Source organism: Prionailurus bengalensis, chromosome F2 (assembly GCF_016509475.1).
Source record: "Prionailurus bengalensis isolate Pbe53 chromosome F2, Fcat_Pben_1.1_paternal_pri, whole genome shotgun sequence".
NCBI lineage: Eukaryota > Metazoa > Chordata > Mammalia > Carnivora > Felidae > Prionailurus > Prionailurus bengalensis.
In genome coordinates, this window is record NC_057353.1 from 33,513,401 (window position 1) to 33,541,340 (window position 27,940).

The following is a 27,940-nucleotide window of genomic DNA, read 5'->3' on the forward strand; positions in this document are numbered from 1 at the left end:
CAGGCGTCCTTGAAAATTTAATGATTTTTAAAAAAACTACCCCTAAGGTAGCACTTACAGATTTAAAATGCAAATGAGAAGGCAAAATCGTGTTTGTATTTAATTCTCATTTGGGTCACTAGATGGCAGCAAAACAATGAACAAACACGACTATGAAATGAGAAGCCTTGCTGTTGGTTGCTGAGCAATGAGGGGTTTTGTTTGTTTGCTTGTTTTTGCTTTGTTTTGTTTTGTTTTAAATCCTGAACACTCCTTTTCCTTTTCTCAAATGTTTAATATGAACCATTCGTATCTATCTACAAAAGATGGTGAGGGATTCTTATTTTTGAGAATTTTAATAGTCACAAGTGAGGCCTAAGAGATTAAAGGCTGTAGCTGTTGAATCAAAACTTAAACACAAACATTTTACAGCCCTGTTCAGTCTTCTGGAGGCCTCGGTGCACGTCATATAACACTTGCTGGATATGTGTTCTCAGGCAAGTTCATTTCTCTGGCCTCAGTCTCCTCATCTATAAGTAGGAATGATAATGGTACTTATTCAGAGAGTTTTTTAAGGAATTAAGTGAGTTAGTACCTATAACTTGTTAGAATAATAATTGTAGCATGTAATAAAAACCCTCAGTAGGGGCTAATTATTCTCTTCTATAAATTAATTTTGTTTCAACCAGGAAAAAGAAATATGGCTTATTCAATACCTAAAATAATGTTTTTCTTTATGTATCTATTAATAACATCATGAATCCACATCTTAATTCAGATAGTGGTAAAGGAGTTATTATAAAGGGATCCCCTAATGGATTCCCCTCTGTGCTTGGCATTGACAATGATAATGACTCTTGCACGATACCAAGTAGCAGAAGAACAAGATGTGGCCACGTTAAAAACCAGTACGATGCTATAAGGGGTGATTTGGAGGAGGACCGGAGAATTTTTCCTGAGGAAGGTTCTGTCCCAGAAACTCTGTATCTTACCTGAGGAAGGGTATGATTGGCAAGACATCAGGAAAATAAGCCAAAGAGGAGAGGTGGGAAAACTATAGCATTTGTTTTGTTTTACTGACTTTCAAAAGGATAGAGTCCCTTGGAGCGCTGCATGAAGTGGAAAATCTATCCTAATTACAAATACAGAAAGTCTCCTGCCATGAAATTAATTTGGGTCTTGTTGGGGCATGTCATAAACTCAAAGTCCTGAACGAGATGCATTAAGTCATCCTGGGAGAAGAGTTTATCCATTTGGGGGTGACTCGACTCCAATTACACAAAAGGAAATACAACAGTGTAGGCATAAAATCTAGGATCAAGAGAATGAATGACTAGAGAGCTAATGAACTACTTTAGATTTGAAGGTGTTTAATAGCAGCCACCTGATAACTTGACCAGGTAGATAATATCACAGGTAATCAGCAGGAGTAAGCGCGAGTCTAACTGTACAGTCACAGGGGACCAACTGCACTGCAGAGGCGTAAAACCCAGTGATTTAAAAGCTAATTTTAGCCAGGTGAGAATCAACTCTGTGCAGTAAACAGAAAATCAAATTCTCCCTTGTATTTAAATCTTTCCAGGTAGAGAAGCCTGGAAACTCAGGGAAAACATTTTGGCCATTAAATGCACATATTCTTTGTTTCAACATGTCCATACATTTCTATCATACTCATTCAACTCATTTGAAATTTGAATGGTTCCAACTACATTTGTTCAAGGGAAATCATCCCCCAAGGGCACTTGACTCCCATGAAAGTATATTACAAATGGAAGTATTTGAAAATACTATGCAACTTTGGCTTTTAGAATTCACACTTTTGCTCCTGTGTATGATTGGTTTAATGGAGGACCTAAGGCAGTCACTGGAGACCCCAAAGAGAGGGACTGGCAAGGGTAGGAAGATTATACAAGCCAAGCAGAGCAGGCGCAAGGCAGGGTACAGTCCCGGGAAGAATTGAGAACTAAGCGGGAAAGGGGCAGGCAGAAAGTTAGCAATAAGGAAGCTCCTACTCAGTGATGATTTAGGGGTCAGGTTCTTACATCAGGAACCAATCGTAGGAATAACAATACTTTTATATTCTGTCTGTAATGTATTTTGATGTATAGCATCACATGTGCATGTGGGGGACAGGGAGAGACAGAGAAAAAGTAAGAGAGAGAGAGAGAGAGAGGAACAGAGATAAGCAATTGGGGTTGGGAGATTTTAAGAGGATAAGGACTTTATCTGTCTTGTTATACTACTAAAGCCACAGTGTTAACATTGTACCTGGAACCCAGTCAGTACTCAAAAAGTATTTGTGGACAAAGGGAGAAACAGACAGATGGATGGAAAGAAGGATGAAAGGATGGATGGATGGGACAATAAGAATCTTAAAATACTGAATGTCAGTTTAAGACCTTGAGTTGATGGGACCTACATTCTCATCCCGGGAATGTCAGAGACTGGCATCTTAAAGAGTTCTTGGAGGAATGCAGGAGTTTCTTTAGTGTAACCCAGACTTCTCGATAAAGAGAATATTCATGGGAGAGGAGAAGCAGTTGCATATCACATATATTCAAAACTTACCATTTGAAAATTTAAATTTTAAAAACGAGCTTAACTTCTTGTAGAAGAAACGTGTTTTAAGAGATATAAAAGGAGAACCTCCACCCGGATATTTATCTTGTTTAGCACTCGTGCTTCTAATGTGCAAATTGAAGAGGTGAAGGTTGGCAATGAGCCTGTGGCATTGGTCTCTGGTGATACTGATTGGCATTATTCATACTTTTATGAGTTCATGCTTGAACTTTTATGTGTTTGCCTTAATTTTCTCATCAGTGACTTTAGCCCTCCATTTCATTCAGCTTTGTGTGAAGATGCTCATAGTAATGGTACATACATAAAGATAACTCTTCCTAACTCAAATCCTTGTGGCATGGCCAGAGATAAGCAACGTGTGATACTTTTGAAAATTCAATAAACATTTTTAATCAACACATTCTGCCCCACCCCAACCAATAATAGATGGTCAATGCAAGTAAATTTCCTGCCCTATTCAAACAACACAGACATCCACACCACATACGTACTCATGTACTTGTAATTACTTCCTAGAACTTACGTTATAACATAGATGAGAGTTCTTTGAGGAAATCTTTTATGCAGATGGCTTATTTACCAGAAATCAGACTCAGGGTCTATTTTGTTTGTTGGTGGTGGTTGGGGGGGGGGGGGCAGAGAGGGGTATTTTGTGGCTCAATTCATAACTTGATATGTAAATCCCTGAGACTGCCTATTATAAATTTTTTTTTATTTAAAGGATTTTTAAAATAATATTTCACCAGAGAAGGTCTCATTTCTTCCTTTTCATTTGGTTTTTCTTCAAAGGGGCCCGTTGTCAAGATTGTGAGGTATACTAAGCCTCTTGTTCTTAGCAGCTTCATTGGTATGAAAGATTGATTAGGCCCTCAGAGGAGCAGGGAATTTCAGAGGAATCATGAAATTACCACAAGGAGTGAAGAACAAAGTCTGCAACTTGTTAAGAGGATGGTGCTTTTAGCTGGGCAAAAATACTCAGTATCTGATATATAATTTTAAAAGTATATACAAGTGTCTAAAGAAACCCTCCTTTTGAAAGGATTTCATGCTTTACAAAGGTGTGTCCAGTAAGAAAGAAAGAAAAGTAAGTCAAAGAACTACCTAGAAGCATCAAGGAGAAGAAAAAAATAGAATAGAAAAGGGCAATGTCTAGGAGTGCCTGGGTGGCTCAGTCAGTTAAGTACCAGACTTTAGCTCAGTCACCATCTCACAGTTCATGAGTTCGAGCCCCGCGTCAGGCTCTGTGCTGACAGCTCAGAGGCTGGAGCCTGCTTCAGATTCTGTGACCTTCTCTCTCTGACCCTCCCCAACTCTCTCTCTCTCTCTCAAAAAAAATAAATAAATAAAATAAAATAAAATAAAATAAACATTAAAAAATTAAAAAAAAAAGAAAAAGGCAATGTCTAAACATTATTGAAAATAAATTGTACTAAACATGGCTGTGACCACGGAAGGGAAGGGCTTATCAGGCATGACCACGGTACCCAGTACCCTGGGCACGAAATACATGTTCAATAATGATATCCGTGCCATTTGAAAGAAGGAACAGATAACAGAGCCAAGAGTACAGTCCACCCACAAAATGAGGCTATGGGTCACCTGGGCCTTTAGGCCAACAATGGACTTCACACTCCTTTTGAGTGATTCAGGTCACTAGGGTACAGTTTTAGAGCATGAACCACCAACATAGGATTTTTTTAAAGTGAATTATATACACATATTGTGCTATTATACATATTATAAAATATAACAAAGTAGACATTTTTAGAAGGTGAAAAAATAACTGCAGATATTAGTGCCCACATTGTCTTCCTGCCATGGAGTCGCCTATCATGTGCACCCCAGGGTGTATGCATTGCAGTATATAGATAGCTGGTTTGAAACCTTCTGCTAACAAGATCGGGCTATACTGTCTCTGCACAGCTGGTCAACTTTGTTCTGTTCTATGGTTCCACACTGACCTGGGTCCGTGTTTCATCCACTGTTTCACCAAGTGGGGATTAGCTGAAGGTGGAGGTAGGATAATTTGGGGAGGGGAAGTATGCTTTGCCTCCAATTATGACACTGGGGAATCCCGACTCTTGCCCTTGATCAGGAGGAAAAACTTGCTTGTGATGCCTACAATTCCCCTTGCATGGAAAATGTTCAGTTGTTCTTGTTTCTAAAAGGAAGTAAAAATTTTCCCATACAAGATGGTGATTTATAAGCAAAAGAGAAGTTCAACCATGTGACAAAGCTACTATGAACAAAATCAAGCTATCATGATTTTGGTAGGAAAGCCATCATTGGAAATATGCTGAAGCTAAGAGAATAAACAATACTCTTAAGGTGCAATAGTCTAACCGACACAAAATCAGTGAGGGCACATTATGGGCAAAGCACTGCTAGGGCTCACGTGTTGCTAAACACACGTATAACCCTTTTTCAGACCTTCCACAAAAGCATAACCGTAAAGATACTCTTAAGACAGAGTTTCATGATCTTGGTACTATTAACATTTTACATTGAATAATTCTTTGTTATAAGGGGCTGTATTGTGCATTGTGAGATGTTTAGCAGGATTCCTGGATGTCAGGAGCACATACCCCCTTGTTATGACAATCAAATGTTTCCAGACATTGTCCGTATCCTCTGTGGGGCAAAATTGCCCTCAGCTGAGAACTAATGCTTTGCGATGAGATAGACTTTTATTCTTATTAAATTGAATATTTCTTGGTGCTGCATGTGGTAGTTATCACAGAACATAAAATATTTAAAATGTTTAATTTGTGTTTTTTAGTGTAATTGTCCCACTTAATATTTCCCTTCTATTTCTGGTTGAAATGGAAGCTTGGTAGCAATGTTTGAAATCCCCAACTACTCTTAAAAATTTTAATTACTTAGAGAAAAGTTCAAATGCTACTATTTATCAAAGACACATTAAGGAGCTAACGTTTTAAATCTGAGAAGCAATTTACTTAGGGAAGTGAACGTATCTGTTTATTAGATGTAGAGTTAGTGCCATTTCCTGTGACTTTATTGGTGAGAGGGGGTTTGGTAGAAAACCCTAGAAATGACCAGTATGTTGATGTAACTTTGCTTTACAGAGCAGTATTGCAGACATTATCTTAATGCGTTTTTACTACAACACCTCGAGGAAGGAGCCTTTTATACACTCGGAAAAGGAGCTTAGCAGGTCCTCAGTGAGGCCTCGTAGCAGATGGCTAAGAGCTCAGACTCTGCAGTAAGACTTCTTGGTTTCACACCTGGATCCATCACTTCCTGGTGGATACCTGGGGCAAAATGACTTACATCTATGCCTCAGTGTCCTTGCTGTAAAGTAGGACTATGTGAGACATTTAGAACCATGCTTGAAGTGTAATCAGTTTTCGGTGTTATTTTTATGAGTAGGAACTCCAAAAATGTTCACTAAATGAATGTGATTTTTTTCTTCATGTAAGCTAGAGAAACAGAAAAGCCAATCTATTACTTTACAAAGGGAAGTACTATCATGATAATTATATTACTTATTCAATTTTTTAAAAGTGCCAGAGCCATAAGTAGTACCTTCCAGACATCAGTTCTCGTCATAAAGCTCCAGAGCTAGAATTCCCCCACAAATTTACAAAAAAGTAAGTGAAACTCAGAGGAATTACTTAGCTTGCTAACAGTGATACAAGAAGTGAGTGTTGCAGCCCGAATCTGAACTCAGGTCTGTCTTCTTACAAAGCCGATTCCCATAGCACAATTCTATGTCTCTGCTGCAAGAACAAGAATCCTAATGCAGCAGCTAATGGCTAACCAGGCATCATGCTAATTTGCATGACTAAATCGCACGAGTTAGTCCATTTACCATTTCAACAGCCCAGGGTACTCTTTTTACATTTCAGATGTGGAAACTGAGGCTTGGGGAGGTGACATAAATCATCCAAGATTACAGAGAGGGTAAGTCCTGGAAGCCAAATCCCAACTCACAAAACTGGGCCCTGGGCTACTGTGTGACACTTCCTCCCATCCCACCGCAGAAGAATGTCAAGAAACTCAGAGGCCAAGAGGAAAGCCAGAGCCTGGATTACAGTGAAGTGGCTTACTTTAGTAAGTGTGGATCTTTTTGTGAAAGGTCATTGTCAGAGGGTCGAAGGCAAGGAAGGTGGGGGGACAGCAAGCAGCATTCTGGGAACTAATGCCGATTTCCTTATCTATAAAGAATTGGACCACATAAGCTCTGAACTCCTTTTCCTTCTGAAATATGATATTGCTACAGTTTTTATCATTCCCTTTCTTACAACTTCCTAGTGACTTCCCCATGCAATGAGTACAAAGTCCTTCCCTGGAACACGGTCTTCAAGGTTTTGCAGGCTGCAGCCCCTGCCCGCCTCTAACTTCACCTACTTGTCTGTTCCTCATTCACAGTGCTCTAAGCACAAGTTTTCTGTTCTAGAAATGTCCTCAGCAGGGTCTTTACACTTACTGTTGGCTCTTCCTGAAATACATTTCCCTAGGTCTTTCCTTAATGGTTCCTGAAATGGCACTTCTTTCAACAGGTTTTCCATGAGCACTGACTGCATCTACAGTAACAACCCTTCCCTCATAATTTTCTACCTCATTCCTGTTTTATTTTCTTCATAGTCATTACCACTGTTGGAAATTCACTTTTTTAAAAATTTGTTTATTGTATACTATCCCTATCCATCCCCATGTAAGCTCCAGGAGGTCAGGGATCCTGTTGATCTGGGGCTGTACCCCTCTACTGATTCTTGGCACATAATAGTACTGGATAGATTTGATGAATGAATGAATGGATAGATGACCAAAGCTTTTACAGCCTAAATAGTACCTAAAAACATTAAGCATGTAATAGGAGCTCAAAAACTTGTGATAGTAATAATGATAACTAACATTTATTAAGCTCTAATTTTTGGCACTATGCTAAATCCTATATATGAATGATCTCCCCACAACTCTGTGAGGTAGGCATTATTAATATCCTAGCTTTACAGATGCAAAAATGGAACTTTTGCAAGAGGAAGCAATTTGTCCAAGGGTAGAGGGCTGGTGAATTAGCCCAGACTCAAAAGCAAGTCTAACTTCAGCACAACGTTACGTGTTAGGTGATTGATTTCTATAAAGAGAAACTGAGGTTACCTCCATTTGAATTAGTGACCACATAATTTCAAAGAGAATTCTTGGGTAGTTGGTAGTGTCCTAGGGCTCAGGTTACAAAAACGTGGTAGCTACGTAGGATACAGAGGTGAATAATGTGATACAGTTCTCAACCTCAGGGGACTCATTCTCTTTTGCCCAAGAATTCTCCATGACAGCAACCAAAAGACCCCTCCCTCCCCAGAACCAGAGGTACACACTTTTCTAGATTCTTAGGACAAGAACAAATAAACATAAACATGAATCATATTGGGTTGTGTGGAATTAAGTGAAATATATAGTAAATAAGAATTTTTAAAAGTTCATTTATTTATCTTGAGAGAAAGAGACTCAGAGAGAGAGGGAGAGGGAGAATCCCAAGCAGGCTCCTTGCTATCAGTGCACAGCCCAAGGCAGGGCTCAATCTTAGCAACTGTGAGATCATGACATGAGCTGAAATCAAGATTCTGATGCTTAACGGACTGAGCCACCCAGACACCCCTATAGTAAACAAAGATTTTGAGATCAACACTACAAAAACTTATACTGATATTATAATTTATTCCTTTATCTGTAAAAGTAATATGATGCCAGGGCTGATAAAATTGTGTAAAACTCTTCCTGCTTCTTCAGTTTTTAACATTTATTTATTTTTGAGAAACAGACAGAGACAGAGTATGAGCAGGGGAGGGGCAGAGAGAGAGGGAGACACAGAATTCCAAGCAGGCTCCGGGCTCTGAGCTGTCAGCACAGAGCCCGACGCGGGGCCCGAACCCACACACTGCGAGATCGTGACCTGAGCTGAAGTCGGACACTTAACTGACCGAGCCACCCAGGTGCCCCATCTTCAGTTTTAACTTTAATATGATCTCCCAAAGATCACAGAGACCCACAAGACAGAAAATCCTCCTCCCATCTCTGTGGCCAAGTCTCCTGAAGGAAATTAATTTTGTCCCCGCCTAAAAACAGTTCCTTATCTTTAAGTACAGTAAGGACAAGTGCTTCAAGCGCACAACACTTTTACATGTCCACAAAAATGTTTTCTTTTCAAGTAGGAGAAATAAAAAGGAACACTTAGGTGGAAGAAAATGTTGAAATACATAATGTTAAGATATTACTCTTCATATCAATACAGCCATAACTATGTATGTGTGTATGTATGTTTATGAAGAAGGGGGCCCACCAAGTCATAATGCTGCCTTGCCTCAAAAATGTCCTCTCAGGTTTTTTTTTAATTATTTCTTAGGTATCCCAGATGCCAAGTTTCCTTTTTCAACCAGGGAAATTGCCTCTTTGCAAGGAATACTTTGTTTTACCTAATTTCTCTTAGAAAAGTGATTTGTTTTAGAAGTTTTTGGGGAAAATGTTTTAAACTAATGTGTACTCAGCTAGGAAGTCTCTCCTCCAAAGTTAATTTTTTAAAGAGGAGGAGGAAGGTAGGAGATGAGCACTTCATATGATACCCTCACCGGTTGCAGGGAAATGCAATCTCCTGGGCTCTCCTCAGTGTGGACTAAGGGCACAAGAGACTCTCGCTCATCTTTCTTACTTTATTCCACAGTCGTCCAGTAGGGGGCGCGTGGCTCTCAGCACCCGAAGCTGCTGGCTCCCAGCGCCTCAAGGATCGTATCCCTATTTGCCCCAAGGTCATAGCTCCTAACCTGGCCTGCTAGTCTAGAGCCGGGAACACCGGGGAGTAAGCCCTCGGGGCTGAAGTCCCCGGCGCGGGTGCAGCCGATGGGGCGGGGCGGGAGCACTCGGAGGCGAGGGCTACGATCACAATGGGGACTGGGGATGAAAGGCACCAGGGGCCCGTGTCCGGAGCAGTCCGCGGGGTCGCCAGACTTCGCGCCCAGGAGGGGGGGTGGGGTGCGCGTAGTCCCACCCGGGAGCCCGGGAGCCGCCGCCGCCGCCGCCGCCACGCGTGCGGAGAGCTCGGAGCCTTGTTGCCAGCCCAGGGACCCGGGGCCCGGGCCGCGGGCCGAGGGGAGCCGGGAGGCAAGAGAGGAGGTCCTGAGCCAGCAGAGCCCGCCGAGAGGGCGTTCTCCCCGCCCCTGGTGCCTCGCCCGCCTGGTCCGCCCCGAGCACGGGGAGATCACCTCCACCCGTCACCTCCTCCTCCCCTCGTCCAGGTCCACCCGGGGCTCCCTCCCCCGGGCCGCCCCCGAACACGAAGTTGGCGGGAGCCTATAAAAGCCGGTGACGGCGCGACCCGCGGACACACCGTGCAGGCGCCCGAGCAGCCACTGCTAGACCCGCGCCAACTCCTGCCCTGCCCAGACCAGCGGCGCGACCATGGCCCATCACTGGGGATACGGCAAGCACAACGGTGAGTGCCGGCGGAGGGCGGCGCGGCGGCGGCGCCTGGGGCCCCGATCTTGGCCCGGATCTTGGCCCCGGCCCCGCAGCGCCCGCACCTGCTGTTTACCGCGGCCAGTGGGAACACCCGAGGCACGATGTGCCCCCCGTGCCCGCCCCGCCCTCTGCTTCCCGGCGCTGGGATGCCCGGTTGCCCCAGCCCCGAGGCCACTGTCGAGGAATCCCCGCGTACGGCGGTGGCGCGCAGGGCCCGAGGGAGGGGGAGCACAGCCTCAGCCTCGGGACTCGAGTTCAGTTGCCCCCGGGTCCCGAACCGGAGGCTATCCTAACCGGCCCTAGGAGGTAGCGAGGAAGGTTTTTTAAGGGGGAGGGAAATGTTAATTGTTGATTGCAGAAAAATTAGGGGACCCCCTTCCCTGCACACACTTCACTCTTAGCACCTGTGGCTAAGGCGCTCAACACGAACTGTCCCGGGGCATTTTCGTGGGCTGGTTTGAATCCATTGCGGTGATTTCTGGGTTCTCTCATCATGTCTCCTCTCCTAAGGTTAGAGGGTCACCAGGAACTCGGTTTTATCATGGCCACTGACCTGGGCTCTCCAGAGCCAGCAGATGCAAGAGAAAGATGTGTCTGGCGCACCTTTCGCATCTAGAGGTGGGATAGGACTTCCCAGGTAGGGGGAATCCTGACCATTAAAAGAGAGGTGCCAGGCCTGAGCAATGACCCTGCCTTTACGTTCAGTAGGAGGACACTAGGGAGGAATCCCGACCTGCCCGAATGTCTTAAATGAGCTTGAATATCCTAAATGCTAACCATGAGCCCCGATGATAGTGTTTGCCCAATTTCAGTTGCCGAATTCAATAAAATGAGCATAAAAATAGCTAATATTTATATGGCCCTCACTCTTTGTTCTATGACCTTTCCATGTATTGATTCCAATTCTCACAAACTCTAGGACGTAGATGTCATTACCCCATAATACAGATGAGGAGACTGAGGCACAAAATAAGTTATTCAGCCGAATGGTGCCACCAAAATTGGAACGGAGCAGATTGGTTCCAGAATCTTTGCCCTTTTCTAGGGATCTGATTGTGCCCTTCCCCACACTGGGGGATTCACACATCTCTCCTCAATGCTAGGACCGGAGCACTGGCATAAGGACTTCCCCATTGCCAACGGAGAGCGCCAGTCTCCTATTGACATCGACACCAAAGCAGCCATTCACGATCCTGGCCTGAAGTCTTTGTTTCCTTCCTACGAGCAAGCGGTTTCTCGGAGGATCATCAACAACGGTCACTCTTTCAACGTGGAATTTGATGACTCCCAGGACAAAGCAGGTCAGTGTTTAAAAAATAACTTGTGTCTCTTACCCAGTAGCTATTTTCCCAGCTTAATGGGAGGAATCAGGAGCAGTGGCTTAATACTCCTGTTTGTCTCCATACTGTAAGATGCCACTCTGCTAATCTTCATTAGGTCCCAGGCTCTGAGAAGTAGGCTAATTACTTTGAAGTGGCCTGGGGCTGTGGCTCCCCTATAAAATTCCTGGTTTCTATGTAGGGCATTGTATAACTGTAATCTGCTTGTGAAAAGTCACAAAAGGCAAGGCCCCCTGGCAGTAAAGATCAGCAACAATGCGATTTGCAAAAACTGAACTTTGGAGATTTTTTCTAAAATATTTTTTTCCAGAATTGATGCCTATTCAATAAAAAAGTACATCTTAGTGCTATCTTGAAGGTAGCAGTGAGAAGAGTGGAGAAAGCCTCGCTATTTAAAATACTGAAATGAAAAAAAATTAAAAAAATAAATAAAATACTGAAATTTGGAAGCATTGTATTTATGAATGCAAATGTGATAAAGGTGGCAGTGTATCTTGGTATCCACCCAGAAATTCATTCCACAAATGAAGAGGTTTTAGACTTGGTGGGCGGACCTGGCCCATTGCTGACAAAACCAATGACCATAATTTATCTGTAGTAGAGCTGTTTACAGGATGCACTTTGAATGCTTCTTTTTTCTTATTTAGAAATGGGAGAACAATCCCATTCAGACATGGTAGCAGCTTTCTTTGCCCATTGGTTGATTTAATTGCCAGTGCCCTATTTTCCTGAGTGCTTTCCTCTGAAGGTCGTTGAATGAATGGTGCTGCAGACACATGACGTGCGATGGTGGTGTGGGAGCAGGGAGAGCGCAGGGGCAAAAAGAGAAAACAGGAAAACCAAGAAGACATCCCGTAACGCTGTCAAATTTTTGCAGTAATGACCGAGAGTACTAATATAGTGTGTGTAATTATAGCCATTATAGTCCAGTTGACCATTTTTTTTTTCAGTAGCTAGCAAATTATTCAGTCCAGTTTGGAAAAAAAAAAATTCGCTCCTACCTTCTTTAAATTATTTTTTGATGCTTGGATTTCTGAAATAGTGACTCTGGAAGACAATTTGATGGAGGATAATGTGGAGATCATCTGAGAAATGTTTTCAACTTACCTGTTCCTTTTGTGCACCTCCCCCCAGTACACACACACACACACACACACATACACACACACATGCAAACACATATTCTGGCATAATATAATGGCTAATTAGACTTTGATTATTAGATTTAGTAGAGGATGTTCATTGAAGACACTTCAATGGTTCTACCTTCCCAAGTAAGCCTTCCACTTCAAAGAAATAATGCTCAAGTGATTAAGCTAAAAATAAGGGAAATTTCTTTCCTTCCTGTAAAGGATACTGCATATTTTGATTATAATATGACTAGGCCATAGTCTTGGTGTTATTGTACATATACAAAGGATGCTACAAAACTCCGTGTTTATTTATTTAAAAAAAACACTTGAGCTATTTTACTTTAAAAAATTTATTTTAATCTTTATTTATTTTTGAGAGAGAGACAGAGTGTGAGCAGGGGAGGGGCAGAGAGAGAGGGAGACGCAGAATCCGAAGCAGGCTCCAGGCTCTGAGCTGTCAGCGCAGAGCCCGACGCCGGGCTCAAACTCATGAACTGTGAGGTCATGACCTGAGCTGAAGTCAGAAGCTCAACCCACAGAGCCACCTACAGGCGCCCCCGAGCTAGTTCAGTCTTTAGCTATCAACTGTTAAAAAAAGAGACACAGTGACTATATGTTTCAATGTTGCCAGTGAAGTCAGTTTTCAGTGACCCTACTGGCCACCAGTCATATACCTCATTGGATGCCACATAGAAATTGGGTGCTTATTTGGAGTGACGGGGAAACAAATGTCTAGCAAATAGAACCGGATGAGATAATTCCTTACAAATTTGATCATGAAATAATTATTTCAGTAATATATTATTACTGGAAAGTGGATTTTGACATTGAGTCTAGCAACTGTGAACATACAAATGGGTCAGGTAGCCGTGGATTCAAGTTCCAGCTCTTCCACTAACTAGCTCAGTGGCGCTGGGAACAATAGCAACTTAGTGTCTCTAATTTTTAGTTTCCTTAACTGCAAAATTGGAGAAGCAGTAGTATCTACCACAAAGGAAAGATTAAATGGGACGGTAGATAGAAAGCACCTTAGCCCAGCACTTGGCACGTTACGATTCTCCAAGTGACCATTGCTGTTTTCATGTCGACACACCGGTCGACTGCTTTTATTAGGCAATTGCTGTAGCGATCACCTGTGGTAAGATTACTGAAGAAAGTTTTTAATGAACTGGAAGATTACCTGCCACCACCTGATGGGATTTAAAATTTTTATTTTTATATTTTCCTCAACATTCCATTTATCATATTAAAGTATGTACTGATTTTATATGTGATATTATTATATAGTTACATGTTTTAGCACGAAAATGACAAGTTCTGATGGATTTCTAAATAAGCAGTAACTGATTAGAGAGCTGTTTAAAACTACTTCTCCTGGTGAGTAACACATATATTATTAAAGCCATGTTTAGATTGTGAGAACGGTGGTTTTGATAGGGTCTTAAACCCATGCCTTTAGAGACACATGCATTATTCACTTAGTTCTTATGAAAACAAAACAAAACAAACAAAACAAAACAACAACAAAAACCCATTCCTAACACCAGTTAAATGCATGAAGGCAGGTAGAGGTCTAGTCTCCTTCCTGTATCCCTAGATTTCACGCTGGTTATACCTGAAGTGTAAAGACACAGAAACAGCAGTGACAGCTGACAGCGATTTTGGTAAGTGCAACAAGGACATATAATCCAAGGAACTATGGAAATGTGAAAGAGACTTAGGAGTCGTTCTGTGTAAGTCAGGAAATACTTTCCAGGGTAAATAAAACTTATGCTGAGGCTTGAACTTGGAGGAGACTCCAGGCAAAGAGAAGTAGGAGAGACCAGGGGATTTGAGAGAGAACAGTATGTGCTCTGACGGGCAAGGAGGTGCCATAAAAACAAGGAAGAGTTAATGTTAGAAAGGCTTGCTCTCCTTTATGTATGAATGATCCCTTTGTAACTTTGCCCATACCTCTTCAACACTGTCAGTTGTTTGGGTTAAACCAGGAAGCAAATTTTTTTCCAGGATGTAGAATATATTAAAATGTTGGCATTAAGGAAAAACAGAATAAATCAAACAATCATACCATGCAGAGAAGCACCCTTTAGATTTTTTAAAAAAAGAATCCTAGACTCTCAAGTTAGAACGAATGATGGAGATACTCTAGTCAAATTCACTTAAAATAATTATGAGAAAACAGAATGCTAAGGAGTTTAACTTGCTAGTCCCTTCTAATTTGTTGGGATGAGTCTAAATGACCATCACTTAAAAATAAAAGTTGAGTAAGAATCTTTGAATGATAACCACAATTAATATTTAGTGTATATGTACCATGTTTTAAAAAATTGATATGCTTTTCTATACACTGAAGTCTAAAAACAATTCATTCATTTTGGTCACTCAATATTTTATTTTATTTTTTGGTCATTCAATATTTTGAATCAACAACTTAACATCTCTTTTTGTTAAGAGTTATTTTCATGGTATTAACATTTTTAGATATCTTTTACCTCTTGTTTTCTACATCTATATGCTTCAGTTCCTTTTACTGATTTGTTTATTTTTTTCTACCTCAGTGAGATTTCAGCCTTCTAGAACTTCTCATAGATTTAAGTTTTCAAATATCCTGAATATTATCTTATCTGATACTAGAGTATCACTAACTGAGCTGGTTGAGTTTATTATGTTTATGTTTAGTATGTTTAGTATGTTTAAGCTTGAAAGAATTCTTTTTAATGTTTATTTATTTTTGAGAGAGACAGAGACAGAATGCGAGCGGGTTAGGGGCAGAGAGAGGGAGACACCGAATCCGAAGCAGGCTCTGAGCCGTCAGCACAGAGCCCGACATGGGGCTCGAACTCACGAGCTGTGAGATCATGACCTGAGCCGAAGTCAGTTGCTCAACCGACTGAGCCACCCAGCTGCCCTGAGAGAATTCTTTTTAGGTGTGGAGTTAATAAAATAAAAATATGGAGTTAATAGCTTTAACTAAAAGTTCTCATCAATCTTCTAAATTCCTTTAACAATAAACCACCTTAAATTAATGAAAAATTGCTAATCCTGTTGGTCTTTTAAAAAACTTATTAAAAAATAACTCTCCCTGCTTGCATTCTTTTATTACTAGCTTTATCTGGGAGAAAAGAATACTAGTCAAATTATTAACTTCTGCTAACTCATTAACTTTTATTAATGAGTTTAAAACTCTCCTGCTTTCTTGCAATGTTAGATGCAAATATTGAAAAACCAATGCCTGAAATTATTGAGCCAATCCATATACAACTGTCATATAATTTCTCTTCTTTAGAAATTGATATATTTTTATCTGTCTATATTATTTCAAGAAAAAAGGAAGGAAATGAACAATTTATCTGTGCTCATTTCAGGCAGACCACTGTCTCTATGACAATAGAACTCCATACATGAGTCTTGCTTGATTTTCAAGGACTTGCTTTTGAAGCTTTAATATTGTCCTTCCGTGAATAATTTTAAATTAAAAGGAATCAGAGCAGCAACAAGTGAAAGGGTTCGTTGTGCATACTGTTAATGGTGTAAGAGAAACCTAAGTATTTATAAAACTGACCAAAACATTCTAAATACTGTATTTTTTTTTAACGTTTATTTATTTTTGAGACAGAGAGAGTCAGAGCATGAACGGGGGAGGGTCAGAGAGAGAGGGAGATACAGAATCTGAAACAGGCTCCAGGCTCTGAGCGGTCAGCACAGAGCCCGACACGGGGCTGGAACTCACGGACCGCGAGATCGTGACCTGAGCCGAAGTCGGACGCTTAACCGACTGAGCCACCCAGGCACCCCTAAATACTATATTTAATTATATTCATGTCAAAAGAGTTTCCTTTGTTTTGTTTTTTTTTTTTACTCTCCTATAATTTCCATATACACAAAACTAAAAAATCCTGTCCTTTTGATTTTTTTTTTCCAGTTGTTTGGTTCATCTTTTTATTGCCAACAGGTATTTCTTAGTGGATTATATTTAGTGGGGTCTTCAAAAAGCATTTATTAAATGAACACACACACATACCTAACATCAAATTTTCAAAAAATACCCTATTGCTATATATATTTTTTAAGTTGATTTATTTTGAGAGAGAGAGAGAGAATGAACAGGGGAGGGGCAGAGAGAGAAAGAGAGAGAAACCGAAGCAGGCTCCACGCTGTCAGTGCAGCGCTCTACTCAGGACTTGAACCTGAGCCGAAATCAAGAGTCAGATGCTTAACTGACTGAGCCACCCAGGTACAACCCCCCCCCCCCCACCATTGCTGTATTATATGTTCTAGTACAACTTCCATTTTCCATAGTTCATACAGTAGAAGGGAAAACTGAAGTGGTGCTTTACCCTTTTAAAATCCAGAGCCTTTTCCCTGTTGCCTGACAAAAACTGTGGAGCATCTATTCTTAGACTTTGATCTGTACCAGAATCATCTCACCGTTCCTTCTGAAAATATCGGTCATTAAAGTCAGCATCTGGCTTGGGCATCTGCATTTTAACAGATGATCCCGATTCACATAGAAATCTGAGGACCAGAGATATGGAAGGTGCCTTGAATATTTTCTATTTGTTTTACAGCATTTAAGAGGTCTTAAAGAGAAATAAAATGCTGTTCCATGTTTACTGGCTCATGTTTTCTATTCTTTGGGGCTATCATCTTGTCTACTTTCTTTGTCTTTGAAATCAATACATTCTTAACTTGATGCTCCTAAAAATCCACCCCCCTCCCCTTAATACCTCCCTCCATCCATTTTAGTTAAACCACAGATCCTAGGTATTGTTTTTACTCTCATATAATTTCCATGTACCAGAAACTAAAAACTTCTGTTCCCTTGATTTTTAGTTGTTGTTTACTTTAGTGTAAGTGACAGCTAAACATCTCACTATTTTAAAAGAAATAAAGTGTGGGGACTTTTTCTTCATTCATTTTCTTCATTTTAGTTGTAAACTCCAGGATTATTGACTACTGCTTCAAAAGCAAAATAGTAATGCGTAATTTAATGAAGATTGTTTATCTCCTGGAAATGCTGCATTTTTAGTAGACTTAGTCATGTACTTCATTAGTAAGAGATCCCTTAAATTTGCATTTTAAAGATTATTAGAAATGGTTTATTTGTATTTTTGATTTAAGAGAGATTATTGATATTCGTTAAGATGTTTACTTTGTTATTTGGATACATTTTATGTTAAGTAATAATAAAGGGAGTAGGAAGAAAAAAATTAAAAATGTTAAATTTTCAGTTTTTAATTTGTATAGTCTTGTATATTATTGGACTGGATGTCTTAATTTTCACAAATAACATAGTTTACGTAATTTCTCTAAGTAATATGTATAGGAAGACAGATTAGAATGTATTTAGTACTTATTTTGTGTTTTATATATGTAGTATGTATAACTGATGGCTGATCATGAAAATTAAAATTGGCTAGAGCCCTTGGTGTTGAGATTTGGATTTAAATTAAGTTTTGGGAATTTTGAAAAGATATTGTGGTAGAAAATTTATGTCTCTCTGTCCCTTGTGGAATACATTTCCGTGATACAATAAATCATGGACTCTTCAGAGCCCTCACTAACATGGCTGGATTTTAAAGAGGAAAAATATACGCAGTCAGCAGTTTCTGCTACTTTTAAAAATTATTTTTGCATCAGACAGACTTCGTTTTAAACTTGGATCGTTCAGAAAATGGTATGTAGCAATCAAAATAAGTAAATAAATAAGTAGATCTGGAAAAAGTGCAAGCTCCCTATTTTTCAACCAAATGTCTTTTTTATGTTGCACATAAGATATATGCTGCCTTTATTAGAGTTTGTGGCAATTTATTACTGTAACCATGTTTTGGGGACGACTTCATTAACTAAATTCTGCGCTAAGGATTTGTTGAAATAACCAACTCCCGAAGTAGACCAGAAATGTTTCTTTTTGTAGCAACTAAATTTTAAGAATTTAATAACCTCTCCTAGGTACAAGGGCTTCTAATCTACATGGCAACATAGTTTTATTTTAACAGGAGCTAAAACAGGTGTCTGGTAATAACAGGTTAGCACTGAGTATGTTTAATCATTGAACCAAGAATCTTTTTCTCTTTCTTTCTTTCTTTCTTTCCTTCTTTTGTTCTTTTCTTTCTTTCTTTCTTCCTTTCTTCCTTCCTTTCTTTCTTTCTTTCTTTCTTTCTTCATTTCTTTCTTCATTTCTTTCTTTCTGTAGTATTAGCAAAGCTTGTTTAATAAAAGCTCATATACATTCTTGACTAATTCTAAATCTTCTCTGAAATAAGTAAATTAAGATGGAATGTTAAGATCTGCAAGGGAGTGAATAAGAATATGAAACAGCAATAAGTTTTATTATTTTTAAAATTGAAGATTCTGATATTGTTCACAAGGGGAAAGAGATACATTTAGGAAGATAAGTTATCTTGATGCTTAATATGGTTTTATTTAATTTATTTTGCTACTCGGTAGAACTAGTGATGTTTCAGAGGGCATTTGCTTTTTATGATCAGCCAGTTGGTAGCTTTAAAAAGTTATTATGAAGGAATTATTTCAGTACCAGCTTATTTCATGAACAAATATTTTGTCTTAAGAATATATTATTATGAAAAATGGAATTTTTTATTTTGAAAAAGTCTTGTGGGGGGTGCGGATAAGGCTAATTATTTCTTTACAGAATTATCAGATAAAAAAAAAACTTTAACAATAATTCATTAAATTTCAAGAGATGTGATTTTATCAGAGTGTACCCAAATTGATGTTTCTTAGCAGATCTGTGATGTAACATCGTTGACATAATTGGTTCTTCCCCCTCCCCCGCCCCTTGGCCTATTGTAAGGCAGTGCTGGGGACCAGAGGTTGTATCAGGAGCTAAGAAGGGCCTAAATATCTTCCAGCCAGCTCTGTTTTTTACTTTGGATAGATGGATGGCTGTTGCTACCATTTATGCATACTTAGGTGAAATTAAGCAAACTTGACTCTACAGACTTTGTTGCTTTGTTTTGCAAAGCCAGAGTAAGTTTGGGCTCATTGTTGTATAGAATTATAATCCAAAGCTAATAAAATGCACTTATAGCAACAGATGTTTTAATCCTAGTTCTAGAGAAATAAAATTTGAAGTTGGAGAACGAATCTAATTTTAAAAGCTTTTAAATATATTGGTAAGTTTCATGAATATATACAAGTTAACAAGGTTTTATGGAGAGGCTGGGGGAAACTGATTTCCTACTATTTTAATTCTCTCTAATACACAATTCCGTATCTACAGATAGACTGTACTGGAGATGACATCCAGTCATATTCTTCTGTCTCGTGCTTTACTCTAACAAAGTTATATTAATACCAGAATAATAGAATCATAAGACAGTTATTAAAGTTAGAATTTTAAGTTTTTGGAGGCAACAGAGTACTATGTGCTCTGTTAGGTGATCAATAAATTTTTAGTGAAGTGATAAACAATTGAATGGATCCACTTTACAGATGAGGAAATTAAGATCAGAAAGGTTCGATGAAACATTTTAATGGGATAAAGCTAGTTAGTAGCAGTGAAAGTCCAAATTCTGAAGAATTTGGGAAGCCAGGGTAAGGAAAATTGGGTTTTATACTAAGATCAATGGAATGCTGATTCACAAATTCTGGCATCTGGGGTTAGCAAAGCAGATGGTAGGGCAGTCATGGGGCTGTGGAGAAGAGAGCTTCCCATGTTTTCTGGAGTGTGCCACAGACCTGCATCGACAAGCAGATACAAGGGCACCTCCCCAGTCATTCACAGAGGACTTAATAATTCCACTTAAGACTTCCTCTCTCTGAACCAGAACCTGTGAGTCCAAACAAACCCAGAAGAGAAGTTATCACTGTGCTCAGAAAACAGATGGGAAAAGTACCCACCTTCAAGCCAACACAAGTGAGGAGAAAAGCCAGTTGAGATGATTTTGTTCAGCCCTGTAGACTAAACTTGAGTCTGGATTTAATTTTCACAAGTGAAAATGTTGCTACAGGCATAAATTTAGAATTATGCAACAGGATTGAATTACATTATAATATTTAGTAGTGTGTGTTTCATGTGCATATGTACATATACGTGTGTATATACATGTGATTTTGTGTATGTTGTGTGTATGTATATACATTCATACACTGATACTCATATACACATATAATATACATATATCATACATATATGTATATACATTCATACACTGATACTCATATACACATATAATATACATATATCATACATATACATATTTTTTACATTTTAGTGCTGAAAGGAGGACCCCTCACTGGCACATACAGATTGATTCAGTTTCACTTTCACTGGGGTTCGTCTGATGGGCAAGGATCTGAGCATACTGTGGATAAAAAGAAATATGCTGCAGAGGTAAGATACGCTTTTTTGCCTTCCAGGGAAAAATGTAAATTGATTTTCAGCATTAATTTCAAAAACATAGTTTTGTAAATTCGACTCAAACTAAGCGAACCACTTTTTTTCTTTTTACAAAGGACCTTCACATCTGCTTCTTATAACTTTTCTTTGTGATATTACAACTAATGCTGCAAAACATTCTCTGCTACACTCAAGGACATCGTTTGCAAAAACTTAAATGAATTCAAATTGGAGGATCCTGTTTTAACATAAATCTAAAAATAGCATTTGTGTCTTTCCTCAAAAATATGTAACTCTTTGTCTGAGAGTTGACGAAGTCACTTGCTGTTATGTCAAATAGTGGATAATTAGGATGAAAATGAAAGAAAAGCTTATATTTTAAATTACCCACATTTTCCCTTTCTTCAGTAACCTTTAGTTGTAAAGAAAGGATCACTGGGTACAATCGGCAGATTTTATGATGTATATCATTTCTTGTGGTTTTGTCTCCAGATAACATTTGGAGGATTAATGATGTATATCATTCATTATGGTTTTGTCTCCGACTGCTTTAGCTTCACTTGGTTCATTGGAACACCAAATATGGGGATTTTGGAAAAGCTGTGCAGCAACCTGATGGACTGGCTGTTTTGGGTATTTTTTTAAAGGTTAGTTGATGGCCCAATTCTTTTTTTCCCTGTTTTTGAGAAAGGTTAACCAGACAGAACATTCATAATAAACAGGACATTCTGCAAAGAGCCCAAGGAATGCCTTTGGCGCCAAAATATTTTCAGGCTTATGTCCCCCTTCATATCTGCTAGTAGCTCTAGAGATGGAGGGCAAAAATCAAAACAAAAACAAAACAAACAATCCAAGAGGTATTAATTAGGTGCTATTTAGATGTAAATGTGAAGGATGTATACATGCGAAATGTAAAATGAGAAAGAGGTATACTTCAGATGACTGCTGGCTTTTATTTATTTTTATTTATTTATTTTTTAAATTGTCTTTTAACGTTTATTTATTTTTGAGACAGAGAGAGACAGAGCATGAATGGGGGAGGGTCAGAGAGAGGGAGACACAGAATCTGAAACGGGCTCCAGGCTCTGAGCCGTCAGCACAGAGCCCGCCCGACGCGGGGCTCGAACTCACGGACCGCGAGATCATAACCTGAGCCGAAGTGGGCCGCTTAACCGACTGAGCCACCCAGGCGCCCCTGGTTTTTATTTTAAAATTCACCCTTAACTAGACAGTAGTGTTTCATGACAGGTAAAGCTAAATTTAGATCAAGTTTTGGAGGGCTCAAGGGCAGTGACTCAATATTGGAGAATTTCAGGCAACAGTGGGGCATACAGTTTGAGCTGACCTCTAGACAGCCGTAAAGCAAGTTGAGAAAAGTCTGGGCTGGAGATTCATGGGGCCTGACATCATATGTCAAGGTAGAAGCTACAAGTGAATATGAAATCATCCAAGGAAAGCACCAAGAGGGAGATGATAAAGCTGCTAATCACGCAGTCCTGAGAAACTGCAGAATGTAAGACGTTTAAGGCAGTGGGAAAAATGGTATTAAAAGACTAAAAAGGAATACAGAAGTCAAGGGAGATTGCTGAGGCTGGAGGGCAGAGGGAAAGCCAAAGGAGGAGAGAATTTCAAAAAGGAGAGAAGTCAATAGTATAAAATCCTGCAAGATTAAGGTTGAACAGTGTTCCTTGCTTTGGCAGTTAGAGGTCAGTTGGAGGTCACTAGTGACATTTGAGAGAGTACATTCAGGGGACTGGGCAGTGGGGGGGGGGGAAGCAGAAAGAAGTTGTCAGTGACAGTAGGGAAGTTCATGGTGCCAATGTGATCAAAGTAAGATGGATGGGTGGCATGTACCAGTGGTAGACTTTGGTTCATCGTTTGGAAACCTTTTATGGTAGAGCTGCCCAAATCAAAACTGATGTAATACCAACCAGATTATGGTGCCTTGTACATTATGTTTTCCTATAGATTGGTGATGCCAACCCGGGCCTACAAAAAGTCCTTGATGCACTGGACTCCATTAAAACAAAGGTACAGTTGCATTTTCTGCCACCTCGATAGAGTACCTATGTTTTATATCCCACTGGTTTTAGGAAATTCTTTTGATCAAATTGAATAGTCTCAGTTTGACATGTGGTGTTTGGATGAACGGTTAATGAAGGTAAAATGTTGCTTATATATTCATGTAACTTTTCTTTATCCAAAAGTTGATCCTAATTCTAGTATAATTTTAATCTTGCCTTTATTTAATCTTGTTTCCCCATCATTTGAACATTCATATATAAGAGTCAGAGAATCTCATGACTGAAAGGAAACTGAAAGATCATCTGGTCAAATTATTGACTCATTCACACAGCAGGTATTTGTTAAGTACTTGCTCCATTTCAGTCACTTGGTTGATATAGGAGATACAATGCTGAGCATGAAGACTAATCCATCCCAAGTTTAAATTCTACAGCACAGCCATGTTTAGGTCATTGAACATCTGCTAAATACAATCCCCAAGGGCAGGCCTGGCTTCAGAAAGCTCATCTTCACTGAAGTCATGTTTATCTTCTGAAATGCTCACTTGTTACTCCTATCTGACCCCTTTGAATGATGGAGAATAAACCTGATTCAAAAACACTAATTGGAAAAGATATGTACCTTCACATTAACTGCAGCATTATTTATAATAGCCAAGATACAGAAATAGCCCAGTGTCCAACAATGGATGAATGGATAAAGAAATGTAGATTATATGTACACAGTGGAATATTTCCAGTCCTAAAAAAGAAGGAAATCTTGCTGTTTACGACAGTATGGATGGACCTTGAGGGCATTAAGTTAAGTGAAATTAGTCAGATAGTGAAAGACAAATATCATATGATCTCACTTATATGCGGAATCTGAAAAATAAACAAATAAACAAACTAAAAACCAATGAGTGCATAGACACAAAACAGATTGGGCGTTATCAGAGGTTGGGGGAAGTGGTTGAAGGGGGTCAAAAGGTACAAACTTCCAGTTATAAAATAAATAAGTTTTGGAGATAAAATGTACAGCATAGCAACTGTTGTTACTACTACTGCATTGCATATTTGAAAGTTGCTAAGAGAGTAGATCTTCAAAGTTCTCATCATAAGAGAAAAAAATTAGTAACCAGGCATAGTAATGGATGTTAACTAGACTTATTGTGTTGATCATTTTGCAATATATGCAAATATCAAATCATTATGTTGTGCACCTGAAGCTAATATAATATTATGTATTAATTATACCTCACAAAATGAAAAACCTGATCCTCTTTTTTTTTTTTTTTTTTGAGAAAGAATCTTAAGCAGGCTCCACACTCAGCTCAGAGCCCAACACTGAGCTCCATCCCACAATCCTGGGATCATGACCTGAGCTGAAATCAAGAGCGGGTTGCTCAACTGAGCTGCCCAGGAGCCCGGATCTTTCTTTCTTTTGAACCCATTTTCTCTAATAGGGTTTTGCCTACTGAGGCTAGTTATCTTTTGTTCGCTTTATTCTCTTAGGACAGTTTTCTCTCTTTGTAACAACTTTGTCCCTCTGCTTGTAACTCATTGCTGTTTGCATCTGTTGCTTTAAAAGTGTAGTGTCCAGAAAAGAAAGCAGTTATTCAGTTCTGATCCAGCCATCAGGTATGATAGCAAGGCAATTACCTCCTCGTTAAGGATACTCTATTTTGGTGACTGCAGCCTCAAATTTGCATTATTTTAGTGGCAGCAATTTCACTTTAAATACTGGATGTGATCAGTTAATAACTTGAAGGAAATTATAAGGGATAATTATGGAGGACAAGATGAGAATGGACATGTGAAAATAGTATCGTCAGGTTCCCTTGCTCATATTTGCTCGTCTGTATTTCCAAGTCAAATGTCATCTGTTAATTTCTTTTTATTTCGTTTTCTGATGAATATGGGACCTCTCTTAAAAGAGGGGGGCGGAGGGGCGCCTGGGTGACTCAGCTGGTTAAGCGTCCAACTTGAACTCAGGTCTTGATCTCATGGTTTATGAGTTCGAGCCCCGCATCAGGCTGTGTGCTGACAGCTCAGAGCCTGGAGCCTGCTTCAGATTCTGTGTCTCCCTCTCTGCCCCTCCCTTACTCATTCTCTCTCTCTCTCTGTCTGTCTCTCTCTCTCAAAAAACACATTAAAAAAAGTTTTCTGGCAACCAGAAGGGAGTATTTGTTTCCTGCCTTCCTCCCACTCTGATCACGACACATAACCTGTGTGTTTGCCTAATTCCAGGGTAAGAGTGCTGACTTCGCTAACTTTGACCCTCGTGTCCTCCTTCCGGAAAGCTTGGACTACTGGACCTACCCAGGCTCCTTGACCACTCCTCCTCTTCTGGAATGTGTGACCTGGATCCTGCTCAAGGAGCCCATCAGCGTTAGCAGTGAGCAGGTCGGTTTCCTAAAGTGAGGGAGAGCATTTCATCCAGACAGAGGAGCTTGGCTTTTGGATTTGGACAGACCCAGGGTTTACGGGCTTAATCCTGCTCTTGATGCTTCTAGCTGTGGAACTAGTGTCTACAGCAGTGTGTAGCTGATAAACAGCTTTTGAGAAATATTTGCTGTTATTAGCCATAACTTTAGGCAGTGTTTACTCTGTGAAGTTGGGTGATCCTGGGGATTAAATGAGAAGGGTATCTGTCACTTAATAAATGCTTTTATGGAAACTGCGAGGAAACTGAGGCCCAGGACAATGAGATTTCATACTCAAGGTTACACAGATATCAGTGGTAACTCCCCGCCGATTACTCACGTAAGAGCTTGCTGCAGTTCTTTTTGTATCAGAATACCTTTCTGAATTCTGACAAAGGTAAAAGCCATGCTTTGCAGAAAAAAGTATCAAAAACTCACTCCAGGTTGCTTTAACAACCTTTAACACAGACTCTTACTTCTCCCATACAATATAGTTTATGCAATTCAAGTTATTAATGCAGCTTCGAAGTCGCCAATAGTACCCACTGTCTGTCTCTATTCCCACACAGCTGAAATGTAGAAAATGGACATTCCTCAGTAGGATCCACAAGGACTTGGATCCTGAGTAATTTAACTGATGTTACAGTAGCTGAGGGATAATTACTGGACCAAAGAGATCAGGTTACAGGCTGTTGATTTGTGGGCTGTTTTATTACTGCCCAAACAATCCTTCTTCATTTAGATCAAGACTTAGGAAAAGGGAAGTACCCCTTTGCACAAGTAACCTCAAAGAAGTAGGAGGCTGGTTGAGGCCTGCCTGTTTCACATCGTTGGGCCAGGGAGCTAAAGGTTAAAAGGGAATAAAGATCAGTCAATGTCAAGGATTTCCCAGATTGGGAAAATTCATTTCTGTGTTTCTATACATTTAAGCAAAGATACCAGCCCTCACTTATCCCCTGGGGCTTGCAGATCCTGGGTCACTTTAGGTCACCTTCCCTGGGGCAGAAAACAGAACTCTAATTGGGATCTAAAATTTCTGTTAGTATTTTACATCTCAGAAGTGTTTTATAGGCTTTTGATGTTTGATTTTAAAATTTAAAGAGGGAAAAAACAAGCTCACTGAAAATTTCCTTCCAAATGACACCAACAATCTTGTGTGCGTTTTCTAGAAATTGATTTGTTATCTAAAAGCATAGGGATATAGGAGCACCTGAATGGGTCAGTCACTTGAGCATCCAACTTGGGCTCAGGTGGTGATCTCATGGTTCGTGAGTTCAAGCCCACATCAGGCTTGCTGCTCTCTGCACAGAGCTCGCTTCAGATCCTCTGCCCCCCTTTCTGTGCCCCTCCCCCACTTGCACTCTCTCAAAAATAAATACAACATTTAAAGTAAAATAAAAGTATACACGTATGTTTGTGTGATTATACATTTATTGAGAATCAAAGTGAAGTTTAATATTGGAAAATGCATTTCAGGGTATAACGCAAGCACATAAATGAATATTGTGAAACTTGGACTTTTAGTTTTTTAATATTTTATTTTGCCTTTTAGATGCTGAAATTCCGTAAGCTTAATTGCAATAAGGAGGGCGAACCAGAAGAACTGATGGTTGACAACTGGCGCCCAGCTCAGCCGCTGAACAACAGAAAAATTGCTTCCTTCAAATAAGATGATCCCGGAGCCCAGGACCAAAGAATGGACCTCTGGGTTTCCCTTTAGCTAAGCACAAATCTACCTTGTTGAATTGGACCTTGGCTGCTTTGCATCTGGTTTTCTAGACCTTTCATTTCTCACCTGATGTGCTTATTAGTAAAATGTGAAGAACCTGACCAGGTGTCATCCTTGACAGAATTGCTGTGACGGGTGCTTTGCTTATGGTAGTAGCCTTTCTGTAGTGGAGAATATAGTTCAAGGAATAGGGGAAAAAATACCTTGACTTTGTTCATAGAACAGAGGGTGATGAGCATTGACAATTGTTCACAAAAATGCTAGTTTTAAAGCATAGGAAAATAGAATGAGTGCAAATCCCTATCATGAGATAAATTGAGCTATGTAATGTAAATCAGGTAAAATAGTCATGATTCTGTGTAATGTGAATCAGATAAAATAAATGTTCATGATTCCAAGATGTTATATTAATGAGCAAATTTTAAATTCTTATATATTTGTAGCAATGTTAAATATGAATTATGTTGTAATTTAGTGACTTTTGAATTACAGAGATATAAATGAAGTATTATCTGTAAAATTGGTATAATTATAGTTGTGATACAGAGTATATTTCCATTCAAATAATATATCATAACTTAATAAATATTGTATTTTAGATATATTCTCTAATAAAATCTGGACTTTAATTTGGAGCTATTTTATTTCCTGCTGGGCAATATGTAATAATGGAAAAGCAAATGTGTACTTTTTTAAAGGTTTATTTATTTTTTGAGAGAGAGAGCGCATGAGCAAGGGGAGGGGCAAAAGAATCTGTGCTGTTAACCCAGAGCCCAACGTAGGGTTCGAACCCACAAACCGTGAGATCATGACCTAAGCCGAAACCAAGAGCTGGACACTTAACTGAGCCACCCAGGTGTGCAGAGCAAATGTGTACTTTTATAACTTATATTAATTCATTAATAATAA

The 27,940-nt window shown here is 39.6% G+C and overlaps 1 protein-coding gene across 1 annotated transcript; it reads left to right on the forward strand.

Annotated features, from left to right (window-relative positions):
• Positions 1 to 9,864: 9,864 nt before the first annotated feature.
• On the forward strand, positions 9,865 to 27,660 carry LOC122495556 (carbonic anhydrase 2). Its single transcript, XM_043601302.1, has 7 exons — positions 9,865 to 10,009; positions 11,139 to 11,336; positions 20,749 to 20,867; positions 21,428 to 21,520; positions 22,842 to 22,904; positions 25,127 to 25,282; positions 26,855 to 27,660. The coding sequence occupies exons 1-7, from the start codon at positions 9,976 to 9,978 to the stop codon at positions 26,969 to 26,971; spliced, it is 780 nt and encodes a 259-aa protein (XP_043457237.1). The 5' UTR covers positions 9,865 to 9,975; the 3' UTR covers positions 26,972 to 27,660.
• The last annotated feature ends 280 nt before the right edge of the window (positions 27,661 to 27,940 follow it).